Source organism: Cyanistes caeruleus, chromosome 31, assembly GCF_971803275.1.
Source record: "Cyanistes caeruleus chromosome 31, bCyaCae1.hap1.1, whole genome shotgun sequence".
NCBI lineage: Eukaryota > Metazoa > Chordata > Aves > Passeriformes > Paridae > Cyanistes > Cyanistes caeruleus.
In genome coordinates, this window is record NC_141731.1 from 3,052,427 (window position 1) to 3,075,384 (window position 22,958).

Here is a 22,958-nt window from a genome sequence, read left to right on the forward strand (position 1 = left end):
CAATGATAGATTTAATCCATGAACTCACATTCCACCCTAACCCTTTGAAGATTTTGCCTAACCAACTTGGAGACAAATCCTTTTGCTCTTCCTGTGCTCCGTGCTCTATTTGTTGCAATTGATTGATGTCATATTCTACATGTGCAGTCACATTTGGGGTGTGGATGCAGCAATGATCAATCCATCCCTTTAAAAAACTCACACACTCCATGCTCTTTCAGGAGTAGTAAATTGTAATTGTACATTTAGTTCTTTAAATCTTTCTCTGGTCACTCTTGCTAATTTATCTACCCGACCTGTAAGTTTGTACATTTCTCTCTTCTGATAGTTTGCTATAGGACCAAGCAAAGACTCTAGGGCCCACCCAAATTTCACTCTACTAGAGGCTTCTTGCCAAGTGTCACCCTGATTCTGTTCCTATCCTAATCTTCCCTAGCTATGCCTGTGTCTAGTCACTGAGTTGTTTTTTAAGCAGATTTCACATTTTGACATTACTGATTTTGCCATTGTTAGCATCCGTACCGAGATTAATTTTTGTTTCATCAATTTCACCAATGCCTCTGCACCCCAATGACATTTGTTATGTTTCATTTGTAGAACTTCATTGGAGGACCGCCAGCAACTCACCGCTCTTCACAGAAGTAAACGTGAACGCCGTTTATTTCTATCTTTAGCACACCTTTTATAGGGTTCTACAGGGCCTGCGGGCAGAGCAAGTTACTATTGGCTAACACACACAGGTTTGCATTTTTTCTCCTACACACAAGGATTTTGTTTTGCTTTACTCTCTCTTCTGCAGGTGGGTTTCAAGGACTTTAGCCTTTAATATCATGACTTATTTCAAAGACTGGTTTGTGCAGACAGGCCTTTACTAATATATAAAATATAGTAACAATTCCCCCTTTCACTTTTTGCACAAACCAGGCTTTGGATGTGACTCATTCTATACTCTTATGAAGACAAGATAACACACAACTTAGACTTTCATCCCCATTAACATTATAAGTAAAGTCTGTCCCCCTTCTAGCACAAGAGACCTCAACCATCCGGTGATGCCCCAGCTGGAGAACCAACTTCCAATGGGGTCACTATCTTCTTTCAGGGCATGTAACCCATCCTGTAGCTGTTGCAGTTGCCCATGGATGGAAACTGAATGATCAGTAAGATTCAGACAGCACATGCCTTCAAACTCCTCACAACCATGTCCTTGTGCTAAGAACAAAAAGTCAATTGCAGCTCGATTTTGTAATACTGCATGACTTACACTACTCACATCGGCTGAAAGTTCACTTAACATTGTGGATATTAAATTCAATCTTTTATTAGTCTAACAAGCGAGCCTTTTTAGAGTTGCTAAGCTTTAATTCATTCAGGCTTCACTTTGACTGATGTTTTTTATTTTATCAGCTACATTCTACAATTGATGTAAGCTTGGATGGAAACAAAGTAAGTTTCCCAAAATAACAGGGTTTTCTATGTGGATTAGCAGGAATCTAATTCCATGCTCTATCTCCACAGATTAGGAATATGGAACTAGGTAATCACTTTGGTAATTGTCCTGTGAGATTGCACCACTAATAAAGGCTTTACTCTCAGTGTGAGTAACGAGATCAGCTATAGGGTTGTCTGCAGCCCAGTGCTGCATTACTTTGTTGGAATGACTTTTTGTTGGGGGTTCAAACATTATCCATCCACCTGAGGTATTGGTGGAACCTAACAAATCTAATTCTTCTGAGGGCTGCATGGTAACATTGAGAACTTTGGTAATTTTTGCTTGCCTGCAGGCTTCAAGTTGTCTTAATGTGAAGCCAACAGTGCAATTGCACTCTTGCAACATTGCAAATTGATTCAGTCGAGTCTCATTACTAATTAAACCTTTAAATGCTGCTTGAGGATCCCATTCAGGGACTCCTATGAGACAAGTGTGAAAAGGATCTCCAGGTGTGGCTAGGCTCAAACACATTGACCTTTGGCCAGTTCAGTGTACCAGAGTGACCCATATGTTCTGTCACTTTTGGATGTTAGTTAGCAGACAGTTGGTCAGGACTATACACAACACAATTACCATAAGCAGTTTGTTCCATGTAAATGACACCATACTTGCAAACTCACAGCTAAATTTTAACGTTAAATGAACTTTCAAAGATGCTTACACTACCTCTTGAAGGGGGAAATGCTTATACTTTATACTAACATAACAATTACTACACAGGCTAAACTCTTAAACTATTATCTAACTACTTTTAACACACATGCTCTGGTATATATGTAGTCTAAGCGTGAAAGCAATTTGCTGAAAGGGTAAACACACAACTACAATTTGCTTTATATACAGTTAGATGGAGTCTCTACACTTTTCTTAGATCTTCTACAGAATTTCCTTCACAAACAGACTATGATTTAAAACGATTCAGTCTTGGAACGTTCACTGCTCCCGTCATGTCAGCTGGCAGCTGATCGGTGACTGAGGGCTTTGATGTTCAGGTTGTTCTTCACATCCTTCTAAATCTTAATACAAAGGATAACTGAAAAATTGGTAGAGACACAACATCATAATAACAACATAAAATTTCTGTTGGCAACTGTCTGTGTAGTGCTCAGACACAACTGTGTCCTGACAGCTCCACTTCTGATCCATGTCTGGAGTACCAAGGCTGTGTGGTGACTTCTCTGTTCACTGGATCTCGTGTGTTCAGAGGCAGACAGTCTGGTCAGATGGATAGGTGACCTTTTTGAACCTGCCAACAAAACACAGACACTTCTCCCCTTGAAGTTAATGAATTACACTAATCAAATGCTTTTAGGGCATCAATTTCCCCCGTTTTTTTAAAAAAAACCAAAAAACGAGATGTACTTCTGTTATACACATCAACATTAACACAAAACTATATACAATTAGTAAGAACCTAGAGCAGTTAAAAATCAATTAAATCATAAACATTATTAATAAGATATGTAATATAAAACTACTGTTAATTACTAAAACACTGCACCAGCATCCCATAGTTAGCAAACCAACAGAAACAAAAAATCATCAGTGAAGGATTGGATCACCACCTCCGGAAATGATTCTCCAAGCCCACTTCAAAATTGATCCAGCTGTCATATTAATAGGGTCAAATTGTTGAGTCAAAAAGTGACTCAAATACTGATTTGGGACAGAAAACATCTGGATCTGCTGGCAAACTTTCTGTCCAGGTAAAGTCAAGGCTTGGCCAGGGCCTGGCTTTAAACTGGAAAGATGCCTCTTAACTCATTTCTAAATCAAGGTTCTCAATAGCAGCATCTAGGAGATGCTCACAGCACAGCAAACTGTTAAAATGCATTTGTACAAATCAAATGATCAGAAGCCTCAGGTACCAGACCAATTAAACCATGCAGCAGTTGGTTTAATCTGAAGCCTCTCCCATGGCAGCTGATCCTCAGCAATGGTACATCTTCTTAAAATTCTGGAAACACTGAAAAATAAGAAAGCTATAACAAACAAAAACTGCAGAGATTGCAACAACCAATAGAACTCCTGATGAAGTCAAGGGTGTCACAGACTGCATTCCCTTCTATCCACAAGCAGGTTTCATCAGCGTTCTGTCACAGCTCTTTCAGTTGTAGCTGTCTTCATCTCTCTAGGAAAATAACTATACTTTGCAGTTTAGACAAGTGTCTCCAATAAAACATAAACAATTTAAATTAAACAATATTTAAACCTAACAATAATGATTTATGACAAAAGGAAGTAACAAACTTAACCTTAAAAGAATATCTAAGTTATAAAATTTAACTTAAAAACATTCAAGCCTAAACATAATAAAACTTGACTTTTCTTAATTCTATTAACACTTAATCTATATTAAATAAAAACATAACTTATTGTGTTACTACAAAGAGGCAACTAAAAGTTTGATATATACCTTTTAAACACAATATCACAGTAACATGGATTCACTATAAAGATTATAAAAATGTAACAAGTACATCACAATTCTATGTCATCTAGCTTTGAGAATAACTGCAAATGGTACTAAAAATACTCATGCATAACAGGAATTTGCCTAGTATATGTTCAAATTGGTTAGGATTTTAAAGTGCAGTTTTTCTAGAGAAAAACCACAACAACACAGAATTTGGCAAATTGCCATTCAGCTTTTGTAGCACTTTTCAGAAACATTAAGTCCAATTCTTAAACTAAAATCTAAAATCCAAATTGGTATATATGCAGTTATATGTGTTTTATATAACAAAAGGACTCACATTGAAATTACCTTATTAAAATTGTGGGAAAAAAAAGCAAATGGGTAATATATACTTTAACTTAACTTTGTCTTGTACAGTAAAGTTCTCTTAACTAATTAATTTTTCTAAACCATAAATATCTTTTGTAGATAACATCAATTGGAAGGTTTTCTTAGTAGCTGTAAATTATACCATATTTTAACCTTAGGTTTTAAAACTAATTATTGCAAGGTAACTTCTGTTAATATTCACCTTAAACACCTTTTTTTTTGAAAAGGGGCCTTTTTAAACGTTCAAAGAATCACAATAATTTCTCCACTAAAACCGCCGTGGGAACGTTGTATCCAAGCACATCCTCCAGCGCTGCACTTTCCTCCTGTGAATTCCCTGTGCAGGGAATGTGTCTGTGCTTTTCCCTGCTCTGTTCACTGACAAACAAACCTGAGCCCGTGGGACTGTCAGAGCTCCTTCATGCCATGAAATCAGGTTGTGTTTCTCATGGCATGTTCTGGAGGAGCTTTTCTTGGTGTGTCTTGTGCTGCTGGAAATGACACAAGAGCCAGGAGGGAACAGAAGCTGCTGCTGCCCGTTGGCTCAGGGCCAGGGAACCAAGTTGTGCTCCCGGGCAGTTGGGCCCTGCTGGAAGCAGAGCCGCGTTTCCCTTGAGCAGCTCAAGCTTGTGACAGCTCCAAACAGGAAACCTCAGCAGAAAACTCTTCCTCCAAACTCAGCTGCTTTCCCTCCTGCAGCTCTTTGGGAAAGAGCCTCAAAGCACAGACTCTGCTGGGAGCCATTGGTGCATTTCCTCCCTCCCGGCAGCAGCAGCTCCTGAGCCCTTCACGGGCTCCTGGCCCTTCCCAAACCCTTCAGCTCCCTTGGAACTCTCAGCACTCACTAACATAGGTATTTCTTTCATATTTAATCTGCATTTAAACTTCTCTTTTTCTCTCCTCTCTATCTTTTTAATCTCCTCTTTATCTCCTTTAATCCTGTCAGCCCCAGTAGGGTGGGGATGGAGTCTTGGAGTGGGTGTGGGGTGAACTGAGGATCCAGCAGAGAAGGGCAAGGCAGAGGGGAGAGGACTCAGCCAACCCTTCTCCTGCTCTTTCCTCCCCCAGGCTCCAGCTAAAGCAAGTCAGACTGGAAAGGATCCCACAAATGCTGTGTTCTCCTCCCTCTGAGCTTGTCTGGGGATCCTCAGCTTCAGCCTGGTGCAGTGGCTGAGATTCGCTAATTTGAGTTTTTTGGCTAATGCACTAAATAATGTGGTGGGTTTAGCACTGGCTGAAATCTCCAGGGCACTTACTCATTTCTCACTGTGAGATATGGATTAGGAGAAGGGTAAAACAGGCTTAAAAGTTAGAAGGAATAAAGAAACTTTATTAACAGGACTACAAGAAATAAGAAACCTGAATAAAACCTCCAGAAACCTTTTCCCTTCCCACACAACTTTTTCCTTTCTCAGCTGACATAGTAGAGATAAAACTTGGGATGTTAATGCAGTACCAACTATACGATAGTCTTTTCATCAGTCTCTGTAGAGAGGAGAGTTTTCTCTTCTCATTCCATGGAGAGCTCTCCACAAGAAAAGTGTTTCCTCATGGCTTTTCATTTCTATGAATATCTGCCACCCAGGGCAAAACTCTGCCTCCATGCCTTCCTCCCATTTCCACACCACTCTGAGGTGTCTTCATGGGCCATGAACTCAAGGGGTATTATTTTAAGGTTGAGTTATTCAAGAGTTACTCTCTTCATCTGTCTCTGTGATCATCTCTGGGAACAGAAGTTTTTTTCTTCTCTCCCTGGGGACAAAGGGTCTTCATCAGCTCTCATCTCTCTCTCTCTCTGTTCACGCGTCTCATGGGATCACAGATACTCCAGCACCTGCTTGGCTTCATCAATGGATACCTTTGCTCAGATTTACACTTTGAATCCTTCATTCCCCCCAATACTCTTTCATTAATGAAAGGAGTTATTTTTCAGAACGTTATTGTCCATCTCCATGGCCCTAGCAAAAGACTATTTCATCTTATTAAAGCATCTCCTCATTCTCCTTCCACCTGAGGCTTGACTCTTCCTTGTACTGACCTTGATGTTTGATGTTGTCTTTTGCGTGTTGATCACTCCCACTTTGCGCTCTCTGGAGAGGGGATGAAGGCTGCAGGTCTCATCTGTGTAGTGAAAGGGTTAAATGTGGCCCAAGGTGTGGCAGGCATTCCTGGTGTGGGATTTCAGCTCAGCAGCCCCTGGAAGGCAGGGGACGGTTTCCAGCTTGGAGCCGTCTGTGCAGGCCATGGCGGGGATGGGCGAGATGTCAGCAGCCGTGGCCCGGCCCAGCTTAGGGCCGGGGTCCCCCTGGGGAGGGCTTCAGCCACCCCACTGGAATGGGACTGGGAGGGCTTCCCGGGAGGGGCCACAGCAGAGCCCGGCCTGGCCTGGGGCCAGGGGAAGTCCCGCAGTCTCCATCCCCCCAGCCCAGAGCCACTGGGCTCCAGCCCAGCGCCCCCAGGCCACACAGGCCGCAGGGAGCGGGGCCAGCCACACCACAGCTCCAATACCTTTCCAGGCTGCAAACAAAAAGAGACAACTTCCCCAGCTGGAGCTTTTAAAATGTGCTGTTCACAAAGGTGATCTCACTTTTCAGTGCTGCAAAATGCTGTCAGTTCTCAGAACTGGCCGGCCATTGGCCTGATCTCAAGCAGAGAGAAACTCCCAGCAGCCGCTCTCAGAGAAATCACTTCTGTGGGTGTTTTCTGCTTTTATCTCTAAAATGCCAAACCACCACAGATGGCCTGCTGGGAAGGGGTTCGGTGCCCCCTCCCCACCCCTCGGAGGGCAGAAAGAAAGAGAGCTTCCCACGTTTCTTTCCTCTCTTAAATCTGTTATCATCAAAGTGTTTCCAGCTTTTCTAATTGCCTTAGCAATGGGCCTGTTCTCAGAGCCAGCCAGTGATTGGTTTTGCCAGGCATGGAGAAAGCTTTTAGCAGCTCCTTTTAGCAGAAATAGCATTCCCATGGCTGGCTTCTTCCCTCCTCACCAAAATTTAACCCATGCAAAACCAACAAAACTGGCCACTGGTGGTCCTGGGGCAGGGGAACCTGCAGGCTTGGAGAAAACTTGAAGAACTTGTGTGGAGCCATTCAAAAATGTAACATGGCTTCATATCTGGACACACAGCTAAAACCCAGCTATTTCTCTATTCTTTTTCTTTTCAGCTGAGAAAGGAAGTCACAGGTGATGGGGTCTCTATTCCACATCTCTTGGGTCCCTGCCTCGTAGCTCCCAATTTGGATGAAAGTTACCCATTTGATCCCTCTGGCTTCTTCCTCCCACCATCTCCTACATCTTCCCCCATTCTTCTGTGACTTTCTTCTTCTCTTTCCTTATGACCATTGCAGCCTCATCTCTGTGGCTCACAAATGTGCCCAGGGGGCTCCAGGGGTGAGGCACAGGCCCACATGCTTCTTTGAGATGCCCCAGCAGTGCTGCAGCAGGCTGATGGCTGTGCAGTTCCTTTGGTACAGGAACAGGCATTCCTGGGTTTAGTCAGAAGCATCAGTGGCCAAAATCCCAATTTCCTTTGGTTTAGTCCCATCTCAGAGCTCAGTTGTGGGGCAGGATGTGGGTGCTTGGGGCACTGCAGCGCATGAACGATGCACGGTCCCCAGGGGTGGTATATCTGGAAACATTTATTACAAGTGTACATCACTTTTGTGCTGTTTTTCCTATTGGGTTAGAATAGTGTGAGCCTGGGTAGCCAATAGTATAAATGTTCAGATGGCTGCTAAGGAATAATAGCCATGATCAATTCCCTATTAGCAACATCAGTTTATTTCCCTAGGAAAAGCACTTGTATAACAATTTCTTCTGCAAACTACTCTGCTTCTGCTACTTGTTACATTTTAGAAACTCTGTTCCATCCATCCTGCCTTGACTGAGGAGCAATCTTTGTTCTCTTAGGACAAGTTCTCTTTGTTTTCTCTCTCCACCGGTCAGTCTTGGAGTTACTCTTGGATCTCTTGAACAACAGGGTTTGGCCCATTGTCAGGCTGTAAATAATGAGGGGTGGGACCACTGGTGCTGTGAAGTCGATTTATTGCTGGAATGCATCAGAAAAGGTCTCAGACTGAAGGCATGAGATTTTGGAGGGGTAACAAGTGGGCCATAGCTCAAAGGTAGTCACGAGTTCCTTTGTTACACAGCAATATATCACATTTTGGCCCAATGGACAGATGACATGGAGTTTATTACTACTTAATCACCTTTCACCTTTGCCAAGTTCTGCTGCACTGTGTCTGCTTTTCACCCAATACACTGCTAGCTCACGTACACACATGTGCTTCTTAGGATAATATTTAGATTCATAGCCTACTCTATAAAATCACACAATTACAGTTGAAAACTCTCCATCATCTCACTCAATACTGTTTCTTATTTACTTCTGGCATATTCTTACTTACAGCTATAGGAACATAAGATTATGAATTCTCGACTCAACGTCTGTGAACCTTTAGCATTGCATGAACCCAAGCTCCTTCCAAGGCTGTAAATCAAACCCTTCAGTATCTGTGGAAGTTTCTGTCTTTCCATTTCCCACAGCCCACCAAAGGATTTGTGACCCTTTGTGACAGAGGAGAACCTGCCAGGCAATTTTGTGTTTGCTGTAGGGAAGGTTGGGTTGCTCTGCATCAGTTCCCAGAGCAGCGCAGAGCATTGGCTTTGTGATGTCAGGGCATGGATGCCACCTTGTCGTGGTGACATCCCAAGGTTGCCTTGGTGCACGGAAGGCCTCAGGGTCAGAGCAGCTCTTGGGCTTGCTCAGTGCAGGAGCATCCTCCTGCTTGAGGCGTTTGTCAGTGGGCAGCTGCACACTGACAGGAGCCGTGTTTGTTTTTGTGGTGGAGCAGAGTGTGCAAACTGGCACAGCAGTGCTACAATGATGGAGCAGCTCGCTGTTGCCGTTTGCACCATTTATGTCATCGGCTACTCCGGCTATTTCCTGACCAACCTGGCACGTAAGTAGAGGTTTTCCCTGGCTGGAACCTGAGCTGGCTTTTGTAGGTCTCCCTGCTCTTTCTTAGTGACCGGGTTGCTATTGAAACACAAAGACCATGAGGATGCCCCTGGTTTGGTAAAGCTCCTGTCAACACCTTCAGCAAAACACAGGGTGTCTGTAGCCAGGGGGCTGCGGGCAGCATTTGCAGGGCTTCTGTTCCCTCCACGGGAGAGCCTGTGGCAGCAGAGTCTGGCATTTCCTCACTTTGCTGGCTCAATCTCTTGGGGTGACTTTACTTTTAAGATAGCTCTGAGAGCTCGGGAAGTTGAAATTGCTGGAGGCTGATGGGAGTTTTTTCTCCTGACTAATTCCTGGCCATGGGTGAGAATTGGCAGCGGTTTTAACTATTGAGAAGTGAGATCAACCTGTGAACACCACCTGAAGGTGTGAGGCCGGGAATTTCTTGCTCTCTTTGGTTTCTGGCTTCTGATGAGGTCACAGGGCTCTGTCTCTGCCTCCTCCCCCCCTCCAGGCCGGACAAGGCTGCAGAGGGCGGGGTGGGGGGAGAAACGGAGCCGGCCGGCCTGACTTGGTTTGCAGTTTCTGCCACTGAACTGAAACCTGACACCATCAACATCTGCAGCTTTAGCAAGATTTTAACTCTTTTACCACCTGCATGAGACTTGCAGATTAATCCTTTTTTTCCAGAGTGAGGGAGAGGGAGTGATCAACCATCAACCCATCCAAGAAAGTGAAGAAAAAAATTAACTTGAGAGGGGGAAGAGAAATAAGGAGATGCTTTAATAAGCTGAAATATTTTTCTGTTAAAGCTATGGGCATGGGCAGTAGTGTTCTGAAAAAACCTCCTTTAATTCATGACAGAGTATATTGGGAGGAATGGAGTGTTTCCAAGTGTGGATTTTGAGCAAATGATGAAGTAGTTGTGACACTGTGAGATGCTGGAACAGAGGGGGAGAAGTAAGAGTTGAAGATTTGTGGCTTTTAAGAAGCAAAAAAGAAAACTTCTGTTTCCAGGGGGGCTCAGAAAAACAGATAAAGAGAACTTTTGCCTTTGAATAACTCATTCATAAAAATGACATCCCTGGACTCATGACCCATAACACACCTCAGAGTGATGGGAAATGGGAGGAGACAACTGATGGCAGATTTCTGGGCAGCTGGAACCAGAGAAATGGAAAGCTATGAAGAAAAATCGTTTTCTTGTGAAAAACTCCATAGATAGCAGAAGAAGACTTCTGTTTCTCTACAAAGACTGATGAAAAGACTCTAGCAGGAATTGGGACTGTTGTAAACACCAAAGTTCCAAAGTTTTTTGTCTCTATGTTGTCATGTAAACAAGGGAATGGTTGGGTAGTGGGGGAGAAAAGGGTTGTTCTGGAAGTTTTATTCTGGTTTCTTATTCTTGTAGTTTTTGTCAATAAACTTACTTTATTCCATTTAAGTTTTAAGCCTGTTTTGCTCTTGTTCTAATCCATACCTCACAGCAAGAAATAAGTAAGTTTCCTAGTGATTTTTTAGTTGCTGCTTTAAACCACACCAGTCAAGCAGGACACCTTTGAAAATGCAGACTGGGAGATTTCTCAGATGCTGTTCTAAATAGGCCACGGTTCTCTCCAGTTTTCTCAAAGAATTTGGTTCATTTTCCTTGCCCACTGCAGGTCATCTGAGCCGTGTGTTCAGAGGTGCCGATCCTGAGGTGAGTCAGAAAGGAACATTTGATGCTCCTGGTGTTTCAGAATTGTGCAGGGAACTGTGAGCTTGGCCTGTGGCAGTAGAGTGCAGAGGGCCAGCTGGGTGGGCTGAAAGAAGATCCATTTCCATGTTTACAACAGCAATAGCAAAGGCATTGTTGGCTATTTCCTAATTTTCCATTGCAGAGCTTTAAAAGAACTCAAAGCTCAGATTTGCAGAGAGAACGTTGCTTGCTGATAGTAGCCAGGGTGAACTCTCTAATTCAGAGCTATTTGCAGCCTGGCTGAATTAACCCATTTTGATTTAGTTGGAGAGACTTAGAATCCCATTGCTATCAAAGCTGATGATTTGTGCTTGGTAGAGCTGGTTGTAGAAATCGAGCTGAAGAGAAATAAGGTTCTAAATGATAGGGAGCTGCCTGTCCCTAACTCCACCATCTGTCCACAGAGCCCAGAAGCAAGAGCAGACTCTGCTGTGGCTCCCTCTGCTCCTGGAGAAGAGGCCAAAGAGGAGCAAAATGAGCAAAAGGAGCACGAGCCTCCAGCTGTGGTCACAGCCCAGCCTGACCATGCCCAGACAGTAAGTGCCAGTGCTGGGTGCTGCTGTCTTTAGTGCAAGGCAGAGCTGCAAGTTTCTGAGCAGCCAGCACTTGCTGTTGCTGGCTGAGGATGCTGAGTGCTGGAGTCCTGCCAGCACCCAGCCATTCCCCCATCCCGTGGCAGCTGGAAATTGGGCTTTGAGCCGTCGTGCTGAGGCCCCAAAGCGCTGCTGCCTGCGGGTGAGCAGCTGGCTGCTTGGCTCAGGGAAGCTCTGTCTCTTGGCTTCTGCCAAGCCATGGCCAAGGTCTCACACGGCATTTCTGGGGCTCACAGGGCTTGCTTTGTTTGCTTTCCCTTTTTGGAAACCTCAGGATGACCTGGAGAAGTGTTCTGCAGTTTTCTGCAGTAATTCTTCACTTCTGCAGAGTCTTTTAGGCCACCTGTCTTTTGGCTTTTGATAAGCTGCAGGGAGATGATTGTGTTGTCCATGAAGCTGTGGCCGACCATTCTTGTCCTGTGTGGCCAAAGAAACAAACTGTGTAGTTCTGAACCCTTCTTCTGAGGCAAAATCCACAAGTGGCAAGTTTCTCTTGATACGTTTTGTGGTGAAGTCTGCAGCTTTGGAAACTGCATTGGAGCCTAGTGTGGGGGCAAAGCTGCAAGTCCTTGAGTGCTGTCTTGTGTTGCTAAGAACCCCTTTAGAGATGGTTGTTTTTTCTCCTCAGAGCTGTTTTCCTCCTCCTGCCTCTTCTGTCCTGACACTCCCTGTTTAACCTATAAATTTCTGCCTGTCCTAGTGAGGTGGGACAATTCCATGGTTTAGGTGGTTTTTGGTAACTTTGGTCATACATGCATTACATGACCCATGGCTTCCTTCATTGGCATCCCTAGGGGTGTGTCAATTAATTTGTTGGTGGGGCCTTTTGAGGATCTCTGTCAGTGCCACTCAGAATTCTCAGCTGACAAAAGAGGGAGGAGAAACACCTTGGTCCTCTTCCATATCCTGAGGTGGCCATAGAGGCTCTCTGACCTGCAGCAGAGGATCCAATTGCACACATCCTTGTCTCCTGAATGAGCAGGATTTCTAACAAGAGTGTAGATGTCAGAGGGGCAGGAGTGGCAGTGCAGGCCTGAAAAGAACATGAACTCCAGCAGTGTCTCTCCCAAGGGCTGAGCTCACCCAGGAAGCCCCTGCAGAGCCAGGATGGAGCTGTGGGACAGGGCTGGCTGTCAGTCACTAGGGAGAGACAAGCAGGACACAGCAGAAGGGGAGGGAGGCCCTTGAGAAATGCCCCACATTTCCTGTCAGCTGCCCAAGAGTCTGTTGGAGATTCAGTGCCAGATGGGCCCTGATTGCACTGCCAGGGTCACTTTGGAATCTGTGCTTCCCCACGGGCAGAGAACAAGGCAGGAGAGCAGCAGCACAGAGCTTTGGGAACGTGGGAGCCCATCAGTCTTTGAGTCTTGGCCCACAAATGTTGGATGAGAAGTTGAAGCCCATCTTCTCTTGCTTTCTCTGCAGGTCCTCCTAGAGAAAGAGCAGGAGCAGATTGTTTTATCAGGACGGCCGTGCCAGCCTGAGGGAGAGCTGTTCCCAGCCCAAGAGCAGGAAGAGCAGCTGGGGCAGCAGGTGGAAGAGCCACTGGAGAATGGCCAGGTAAGCCTGACTCAGCAGGGGACAGAGTGAAGGGCAGGAAGAGGGGCATAAAACGCAGCTCTTGGGACTGAGCAGGCCACGAGTGCCAGAGGCCCTGAAAGCAAAGAGCCTCTGCAGAGATCAGCAGCGGGACAGGAGGTTACAGTGGAAGCAGAGGTGGGTAGGGAAGCAGAAAGAAGTGACTGAATGAGTGTGATTTTGAGGCTGAAACTGAGGAAGAAGCTGAGCCTGAAGGCAGCTCCCAGGCACTTGCTCTCCATTTGTGTGTACAGAACATCGAGGCAGAGCCCCAGGCAGAGCTGCCCGAAGCTCCGAGGGCCATCATGGCAGTGAAGAGGAGGCCTGAGGAAGACAGAAGCATCCAAGAGGAGATGAATCTCCCCTGGCAGAGAGGAAATCAAGAAAACCAGGTGAGTGACAGAGTGGCAGACACTCCACTCATGGACATTCCTCTCTGTCATTCTTCACAGGCCTCCGAGGAGGAGCTTCTGGCAGAGCTGCAGGAAACTGAGGCTAGGATCAGGGCAAGGGAGGAGAGGCTGGAGGAAGAAAGAAGAATCATCCAAGAGAAATTCCATCTCCTCGCTCAGCAGCAAGAGGCTCTAGAAAATCGAGTGAGTGAAAGAGCGATAGGCACAGCAGTCACTGCAGTCTGGTGCTTTCTGCCCTTCTTGCCTTTCCTCTGCAGAGCAGCAGGGGGCTGGGCTGATGCCTCTCAGTGCCATCCTGCTGTAGTGTCTATCCCAGCTGCTTGGAAGGACATTTCCTGCTGTGCTCAATCTCAGCTGCTGCCCTGGACAGTGGCACCAGTCATTTGCCCCTTTTGCCAGCACTCATCTCAAGGGATTCCTGCTGGCCTGCTCCTGCTCTCCTTGTTTCTTCAGGGCTTTTTGCAAGTGAACACAGTCCCCCAGACAGATTTGGAATACAAGCTGCAAGCTGTCTGTATCCCTTGGTGAATCTGCTGCTGTCCTGCTCTTTCCCTTTGCTCACAGTCAATGAGCCGTGGCACACAGGGACAAGCTGTGGTCTCTGACTGCTTTGTTCTCTTTGACTTGAGGTGGACGTGTTGATATCTCACCTGGCAGCCTGCGAAGGCTTCCAGCAAATGCCTGCTGATGAAGAGCCCCAAGGTCGGCGGCAGGCACAGGTACTGTCCCAAGCACAAGTGCTGCAGGCTGAGCACCTTCTGAAGATGGTGCAGGAAAAGAGGACTGAGGGGGAGGAGCTCCAACATTAGAACAAGGAGCTGCAAATGTGTCTGCAGCCCTTGGAGGGGGAAAGGGATCCGTGGGAGGAAGTGCAATGGTCGTTGTTGCAGTCATCCTTCAGAAAATCCAGGAAAATGGAATATGAAACTGGCCATCAACTTCATTAAAACCAACCTTGGGTTTTGACCATTTGGTTCCAGAAGTGGGCATCCAAAAAATCCAGTTGATGAGCTTTGCATGTGGCTAACAGCAACTTCCTAAGGGCTTGCATTTGAAAAGGGAACTCGGGGTAATCTCTGCCAGCCAGCTTCCTGACACAAACTCCTTTCTTCTCGCAGATCTACACAGGCTCTTCCATTCAATCTGCTGCAGCAGCAGCAGCAGCAGCAGCATCTAAAGGAGCCTTTGTTGCCCAAGCTGAGCAGTGGAGCCAGGGCAGTTTGTCCATGTCCAGCAGTGACACATCTGCTGCTCAGCTCCAGGAGAGCCAGGGAGACTTCGTGGAGCAACTGAGTACGTCTGGTGTATTTCTTGTCTGAGGGACAGTGTATTGTGTGCACGTGCCAGCAGAGCTGTAGCAAATGATCCTCCTCACTTTGGTGTCCCAGAGACATTTAGGACTCCCCACAGGAACTGCTGTGCTCTGAGGCAGCGAGAGAGCGCTCTGGCTGTTCCTGCTGCCTCTGAGGGCAGCTTGGACTGGCTCGGCTTTGCCTGGCATTCCCTTGCCACTAAAGGCAGAAGCAGGAATTGTTCTTGGATCAGCAGGAGGCTGTGGCCCAGCAAATGATCTATGCAAGTTCTGTGTGCTAGTGGCCAAACTGAACAGAATATTTGATTCCTAAATTCTCCTTAGACTCCAGACTTCCCACCAGTCGTCAGAACCAAAAGACTTCAGAGATATTGATTGGTTTTGTGGTTTTGTCTTTTTGTTGTGGTTCCGTTTTTAGTTTTCAGTTTTTATCCTTTTTGGTTTCAGATTTGGTGTTTTTTGGTAGAGTTTGTTTTTTCTCCATCCTGAAAGAGCTGTTCTGCCCCATGTGTCTTACTGCTGTCATTTTTAGGACTGTTTTTATTGCCTCTACTACATCTACAAGGTTTTTGTGAGGATGCTGTATTTTTGTCAGTGAGGACTCGTTTGAAAGAACATCAGGTGACAGCAGAAACAGAGAGCAATAGATGTTTTCATTGGGCCCACAATGAAGAAACAGATATTTGTATAACAATCTGTAATTAATATCCCAGTTTTATTTTTCTAAAGATGTGTCCAAGAGACACATCCACATGGTGTGATCAGATAAAACAGCACTGCAGGCATTTCTCAGGAGCGAGCCTGCAGCCCCTGTGCTGTGTATTCCTCAGATCCATGGCACTTTTTCATCCCTGATTCCCAGCCATTCCCATGACTCTTAGAATCCTACCTATTGGCCCAAGCCCTGCTCAGATCAGTCTCTGGGAAAACACATCAAGCCCTTTGTGATTCTGCAGCACAACCCATTTAATCTGCTTCTTGCCCATAACAGCTGCCAGTGCTGTGCTCTCAGAAAAGACCTGGTGGGGCTGAGAAAAGATCCCAGCTGATTTGGTGTCTACCTTCACCTGCTGGGACACAAAAGGGCCTTGATCTGCACCTGGCTGTGTCTGATCTCCAAGGCAATGCTGTTGTGTCCTGAACGGGGGCCACAGCTTGTCAGGGGCTCAGGCTGACTGTGTCTTCTTGCCATTGCTTGTCAGTGCTCATGCTTGGCCTTTGCCAGCCTTGTGCTGTGCCCTGCTGTGCTCTCTGCGCTTCATTTCCTTCCAAGGACTGGACAAAATCAGTCTCTCTGCTGCCCATTTGTACTGCACAACTGCCTGTCTTGTTGCTGCTGTGCTTGCTGCCCAGCTGACCACAGAGGGTTCAGAGCCCCAGACAGCGGGGCTGCCTTTGGCATCTCCTGCAAGTTGGGATCTCTGCCTGAAAGTCAGCATCTTGCATTTTGTTTCCCTCAGGGAGAATGGTGAACAAGGAAAATCCCATCACAAAATACATCGAACTGGAAAGTCTTGGCAGCGGGTGAGTCCAACCACAGTCACTTCTACACAGCCATGGGCCAGGTGTTTCACTGGTGGAATATCCATCAAGTGGGAAGTCAGACAGGTTGTCCACATGTTTAGACAGCGGGCTTAGTCTGCCCCATCTCTCAGTACTGGCCAGAATTTGTCAAGTGTGCTCAGAAGGCATTGTCAAAGACATCTCCATGCTGCCAAGGTCTTGCCTGCAGCAAGGAACAGAACCTGGGAAATCTGCTTGTCTCTCAAGTGTGGGACAGCTCAGGATTCATTTCCTTCGCATTTTTGGATGTCTCCAAATCATCTGGCCACACTAATGAAAGGAGAAGAATCTTGCTTGCCTGAAAGCACAACCTACCCCCAATGAGAGCTGTCAGATAACAGTTCTCAGGAACATTTCTCTCCAAGAGTTTGCTAAAGGAAGTACTCCATGCTCAGGATTAGAATTGCACAGTTTAGAAGCTGATAGCCGAGATGAAGGAATAAGCTGCCTTTTGGAGCTGAGGCACTAAAGCCCAAGGCTTCAGGAACAGGCCCAGTGCCCAGGCACTTGAGGGGAAAATGCATCATCTGCCTTCTGGCAGACCCCTCCTGCAACCTGCAGCTTTTAGGCATTTACAGCAGAGCTTTCCTGTCTGGACTGGCTTTCAGTGCAAGATCTAAATGGCTTCTCCTTTCTTTGCTGCTGTTTTGTTTCTAGGGGTTTTGGAGAGGTTTCCAGAGCACTTGACATTGCAACAGGAGGAGAGGTAAATGTCAACAGCCCCTGCAGCCTCTGCTGCTCTCCAGGCCTTTCCCCACTGCTGACAGCTGTGGCTGGAGCTTTGAGTAGAGCTGTGCTGAAAAGGCACAAGAAGCACAGACTGGAGCCAGCCTGCAAATTGCACTTGGAACAGGCTTTGTGGACAAGGCAAATCGCCAGTGGCCACATGTCCTGTAACTGGCCCCCAAGGGAGCAGAGAAATGGGCTGTTGGAATGTCACTTCCTAATTACTCCAGTGATGAGGTCTAATCACAAGGCACTTTGGCACAGCTTGGCTGTGCCATTCCACAATCACTTGTTCCATGTGTGTTGTGGTCTCATGCTACCAATTTTCTCAAATTACTCCTTTTCAATGTCATTTGAGGTGGCCATCAAGAAAATAAATGTGCAAGGAGTGAGTAGGAAGATACTAACCATGAATGAAATCAGGATCATGGAGAGTAATAGGAGTCCCAGGATCGTGAATTACTTAGCCAGGTGAGTGGTCACGGTCCTATCCCTTGAATGTTTCTTTACATACTACAAGCATGAGAGCTTAAAAACCCACTTTGGTCAGTGGCAGGAAATAGAGCTGTTAATGATTATTTCTCTACTTATCTCCAATGGATGGGAAGAGACTGCATTTTGTCTGCATGAATCCACCCTGGCAAATGCAGACTGAAAATGGTTCAAAAACCTGCATCAGCCCTATCTTAAGAATTCAATACCTTCTAAGTTCATTGCCTCCACAGTTCTTTGGGCTTGAGTTTTTCAAGTTTCTTAAATGCTGATGAACCATCCAAGAGAGGATTGCCCTTGCATTGTTGCCCCTCTTTTCCATTGCTGTGCATGCCAGGAAGACTAGGTGCTTATTTCCAGAAATGCCATGCGTGACAGGTTTTTTATCTGGGCTCTTCCTAAACTGCCTTTCTCCTTGAGACAGCACAGACTGCAAACACTGCACAGCCTAGAGGCAATGTCTATTCCTTTTCTTCTGCCCTTGTCTCCAAGGGACCCAGAAACAAGACTCAAGTAAAAAACCAACCTAGGCGTGCATGTTCACCTGCATGGCCTTGTTTCCTTTTTTCAGCTACCTTGTGCATGAGGAACTCTGGCTGGTGATGGAGTACATGGACGGAGGCACTCTGAGAGATCTCATCGATGAGATTCAAATGTCTGAAGGAGAGATTGCAGCTGTCAGTCGGGAGGTCAGGGATCCCATCTGTGCTTCCAAGGCCTTGAGCTGCATTGTCTGGGAAACAGGGGCTCAGAACAGGAGGGATTTCATGGGCCAAGCTTGGTTTCTGTGCTGCTGCTCGGCTATGGGCAAGCAAGAGCATCTCAAGGGAACTGTCTGCCAGTGCCCCTACACTCACTGGACTCACTTCCTGTACTCTTATCCCCTGCTCTTGTATTCTAGCTCTGTCTCTTGCATTGGCATTTGCAGTTCTCCACTGAGAAAGGTGCTGCTCTGCTCCTGTTGGAGCAGCAGGCTCTTGCTCTCAATGGCACTGTGTTCTGCCATTCCTCCCCATTCCCCTGCAAAGGGAACCTTCCACAGCTGTTTCCTTGCTTGTGCGATGAACTCACAGCACTACTTTTTGCCCCCCTGGTTCTCTTTTCTCTCTCAGTGCCTGCAAGGACTGGATTTTCTTCACTCCAACCACGTGATCCATCGAGATGTCAAGAGCAACAACATCCTTCTCAGAACCGACGGCTCTGTCAAGCTGGGTCAGTGTATTCTTGCTCAGCTTCAGCCTTCCAGGAATGGGGGGTGTGGGGCTGCTTTCAGTGACTGCCAGCTCCCCAAAAATGCTGCTGCTGGCAGTGCAGGGGTCCCCCCTGCTGTGGGCTGAAGGCACAGTTGCAGGGTGCACACAGCTATGACAAGGAACCACAAGCAGCCAAGAGTGCTATTGCTCTGTGTGTGTCTGTGTGTGTTCCTTCCAGAGGGAGGGAGCTGCAATCTAAACCTTCAGGGGAACAAAAGGCACTGCTGGAGGAAGTGTAAGAAATGGGGGGATGTTTGAAGTAGCCAATTGCCTTGGCTAAAGCCCCAAGGAAACAGAGCAGGGATTGTTGTCCAGGAAATTCAACTGCACATTCTCAACCTTCTACTGGGGAATTCTTTGCCTTGGTTTCCTAATTGAGAGTATTAAAATTAAAAGAGTATTTTGCTTTCTCCTCAGCTGATTTTGGCCTTTCTGCTCAGCTCACCCCTGAGCAAAATCAGCGGTGCTCGGTGACCGGGACTCCTTGGTGGATGGCACCTGAAGTGGTGAAGCGTCAACCATATGGCCCCAAAGTGGACGTGTGGTCTTTTGGAATTGTGGCAATTGAAATGGCCGAACAAAAAACTCCTTATGACAGTTTCACTGCTCAATCGGTAAGGAGCAAATACTCTCTGATCCCGCTGTCTTTCTCACCTGTCCCGTGTTCTCTGCTCACTGCACAAAATCCCATGGCCATCTGCTGGAAGTACTTCCACCAAGGCCCCTTCTACAAATGGCCCTGCAGCACATCAGCATCTGCTGGAGCTTTGGTTGCAGCACTGGGGGAACTCAAGCCTTACCTCGCCCAAACCATCTCCATTCTCAGGCAGCATTTTGCTTTGCCTTAGAAGTCGTTCCAGCTCTTTTGGCTGTGTAGATGGCCCCAAGAATAGGAAACAAGCATCTCAGAGCTGGTGTTATCTTTCCAGAAATGAAGCAAAGAAACTCAAGCAAACCAAGTTTCAAAAATAGTGCTTTTGAGAGAAGAGGTGCAGCCTCATTCTTCTCACAGGGAAACTTGCCTGAAACCTGGAGATGAGGCTGTAAAGCCAGAGTCTCTTCTGCTTCTTGTGCAGTGCTGCTGAGACACTCAGTGACCACCTTCTTTCCTAACCCAAGCCACTTTCTCCATATCACCAAGCTGGAGCCTGGTGACGGGGAGAGCCTGCCAAAACCTCCTGTTTGTTTCCTGGCACTTTCTGGGATGGGCACAGCGTTAATGCATTGACTTGAGAATCCAACGAGCACAGGCTTACCACAGGGATGACACTTCTGATTTCACCATGAATATTTTCCTTTTGCCACATAAGGGAACCTGAAATTTTCAGAGTGCTGAGAGACAGAGCTGCAGGTGGCTCCTGTGTGCCCAAACAGGCATTTTCAACCCAATACATTTGTGGAGGCATCTTAATGTGTCTGTGTTGAAAATGAGATTCCAAAGGTTTGTTTCCTTCCCTGAGGAACACCTGCTGCATTTCCTTTCTTTTCTTCCAATTACCATCATTTTCAAGAACAGGACAAAAAGCTGGATGAGTTTTGCTTTATGGCAGCTGTGCTTAAGGGACCAACAAGCACTGCAGAGATTCTTTTCATATAAGAATCCTTGGAAATAGTAGAGTTAGTTAGAATAGCAAAATCCCTCTTCCAAAAAGGCTGCCAAGCTGCTGGGAATCCTCCGAGAAGGAAACACGTATTTGCTGATGTAGTTGCCACTAACTAGAGCAGGCAATGAAATCAGCTGCCAAGGCAAGATCTGCTGATCTGATGTTGGCAAAGCTGTGGCTTTGGGGCTTGGGTTTTTTCATGATACAGGAAAGTCGTCATCCAAATGCTACAGGAAAGTCATGTCTGCCTCTCTGCCAGGGCAAAAACTGCCACTGCAGAGTGGAGCTGGAACAATGGGCTCTGGGAGAGCAGTTCCAGATGGGAAAGAAGCAGGTGGAGCCTTGTGTTTCCTTTTTCTCCAGGCTAAATTCCACATAGCCACAGAAGGGAGCCCACAGCTGCGGCAGCCCGAGCAATTCTCGCCTTTGCTGCGTGACTTCCTGAGCTGCTGCCTGCAGAAAGGCGAGGCGCAGCGCTGGTCTGCCAAGGAGCTGCTGCAGGTAAAATGCCAAAAGGGCTGCAGGTGAAACAGTGTCCCAGGGATGGGCTCCTCCTCCACTGAAATCCAAGGCATCAGATGAGCCCCCATCCTCCTCCCTTCCAACCTTGGTGCTGTTCAGCTGACAGTGGGGAGGAATCCTAGACTGGGCTGGGCTGGCAGGGAGTGCTGGGTTTTAGCGCTGGCTAAAATCACCAGGGCACTTACTCATTTCTTGCTGGGAGCTATGGATTAGGAGAAGGGCAAAACAGGCTTCAAACTTCAAAGGAATAACAAATTTTATTATCAGGCCCACAAGAATAAGAAAGGTCTCATCTGTGCAGTGAAAGGGTTCAATCTCACCCAGGTCATGGCAGTCACGGTGTTGGATTTCAGGCTGTGCTGGGCCCCTCTCTCTGCCCGGGAGCCGCTGGGAGGGGAGGCTCGGCCTGGAGCCGTCACTGCACGCTGGGGAGAGGGTTTAGTGTGGGCAAGATGTCAGCAGCCGTGGCCTGGCCCAGCCTGGGGCCGGGGTCCCGCAGCCTCCATCCCCCGCCCGGGAGCCGCTGGGCTCTGGCCCGGCCTCCCCCAGGAGCACAGGCCGTGGGCGAGCAGGGCCAGCCTCACCAGAGCTCCGTTACCTTCGGGCTCCGGAAGCAAAGAGGGCCAGTGCCCGGGCTGCTGGTTTTCAAAATGTGCATCATCACAGAGGCGCATCTCATTTCTAAATGGTGCAAAATGTTGTCAGTTCTCAGAACTAGCCAGCCATTGGCCTGTCTCAGGCACAGAGGAAGCTCCCAGCAGCTTCTCTCAAAGAAATCACTTCCGTGTGGGGTTTCTTACTTCTTTCCCTAAATGTCAATTCATCTCAAACTAACACACAGGGACATGGAAAGGTCATCTAGTCTGTGTCCTGCAATGAGCAGAGACATCTTTCAAGAGATCAGGATACTCACACCTCAGATATTTCCAGGGATGGGCCACCTACCAGCTCTTGGGGCAACCTGTGCCACTCTTGCCCCATGCCCCTGACCTACTCTGACTCAATCCCCTTTTCATTTAAAAAGTATTCCTCTGCCTTTGAAGCTCTTAGCTTGGAAAATAATGCTTTCTTGTTGTTTTCTTTTCCTTTCTGCAGCATCAATTTATAACATCGGCCATGCCTGGGTCCAGCCTGGCACCTCTCATCGTTGCCGTGAAGAAGTGGAAGGAGGAGGCAGGAATGCAACAATCAATTTATAAACTGTCTTCTCCATGAAAAACTTAGAGTAGGATTATAGAGTAGGACTGCAGAGTAGGATTGTAGAATAGGATTATAGAGTAGGATTGTAGTGCAGGACGGTAGTGTAGGTTTGTAGTGTAGGATTGTAGAGTAGGATTTTAAATAAAATTTCTAAAATCTCAACTCCTTTGGAACATTTCTCTCCTTCTGACCCTGTGAGAAAGCTCAACATTTCCTCCTGAATTGTCAGTTTTTTCTTAGAGGTGGAAAGTGACATTGATGGCTTCTTTGGTATGGTTACAAGGTGGGGAAGGCTCCTCTTCATTCATCCTCTCCAGACCACACTGCCTTTGGAATATGGCCAACTGGACAAGTTTTGCCCAGCTCTGGCATTTCTATTTGAGGCAGAAACAGCAATGGCATTTGCAGGAAAAACCAAAGGAGGAGCGGTGCAACGCAAACATCCTGTGCAGATGCAGGCTGTGCAGATGTGACTCGAGAGTATTTGGGTTCCTGCCACTTGGATTTGTACCCCTAAGAGAAATCTCTTTGGCTGGAGGAGAGTCTGGCTGAAGAGAGAAAGCAGAAAGAGCAGTGAGGGTGCTGTGCAAGGTCTCCTGTGGTGCAGAGCTGTCAGCGCCTGTGAGGTGAGAGCAGGCCCGGCCTTGGCCAGGCTGGAGCCCCAGCAGAGCCCTGGCAGAGCCCGGAGAAGCCTGAGCCTCGGCAGAGGCAGGCTGGAAG

General features: G+C 46.9%; 1 protein-coding gene across 3 annotated transcripts in view; it reads left to right on the top strand.

Annotated features, from left to right (window-relative positions):
• LOC147648727 (uncharacterized) overlaps window positions 1-22,400 on the top strand; it is a 53,315-nt gene extending 30,915 nt beyond the window's left edge. The window contains exons 2-16 of one of the 3 annotated variants that reach the window (XM_086866504.1): window positions 9,138-9,245; window positions 10,906-10,943; window positions 11,387-11,518; window positions 13,001-13,135; window positions 13,408-13,749; window positions 14,196-14,285; window positions 14,685-14,859; window positions 16,339-16,402; window positions 17,099-17,147; window positions 17,526-17,638; window positions 18,231-18,348; window positions 18,772-18,871; window positions 19,330-19,526; window positions 20,880-21,017; window positions 22,134-22,400. In XM_086866504.1, coding sequence (XP_086722630.1) covers window positions 9,167-9,245; window positions 10,906-10,943; window positions 11,387-11,518; window positions 13,001-13,135; window positions 13,408-13,749; window positions 14,196-14,285; window positions 14,685-14,859; window positions 16,339-16,402; window positions 17,099-17,147; window positions 17,526-17,638; window positions 18,231-18,348; window positions 18,772-18,871; window positions 19,330-19,526; window positions 20,880-21,017; window positions 22,134-22,253 — 1,890 coding nt within the window. In that variant the 5' untranslated portion in view covers window positions 9,138-9,166 and the 3' untranslated portion in view covers window positions 22,254-22,400. Of the gene's footprint in view, window positions 1-8,744; window positions 9,246-10,905; window positions 10,944-11,386; window positions 11,519-13,000; window positions 13,136-13,407; window positions 13,750-14,195; window positions 14,286-14,684; window positions 14,860-16,338; window positions 16,403-17,098; window positions 17,148-17,525; window positions 17,639-18,230; window positions 18,349-18,771; window positions 18,872-19,329; window positions 19,527-20,879; window positions 21,018-22,133 lie in introns of those variants that run through there. The other 2 variants (XM_086866502.1, XM_086866503.1) reach the window with 2 other exon arrangements.
• The last annotated feature ends 558 nt before the right edge of the window (window positions 22,401-22,958 follow it).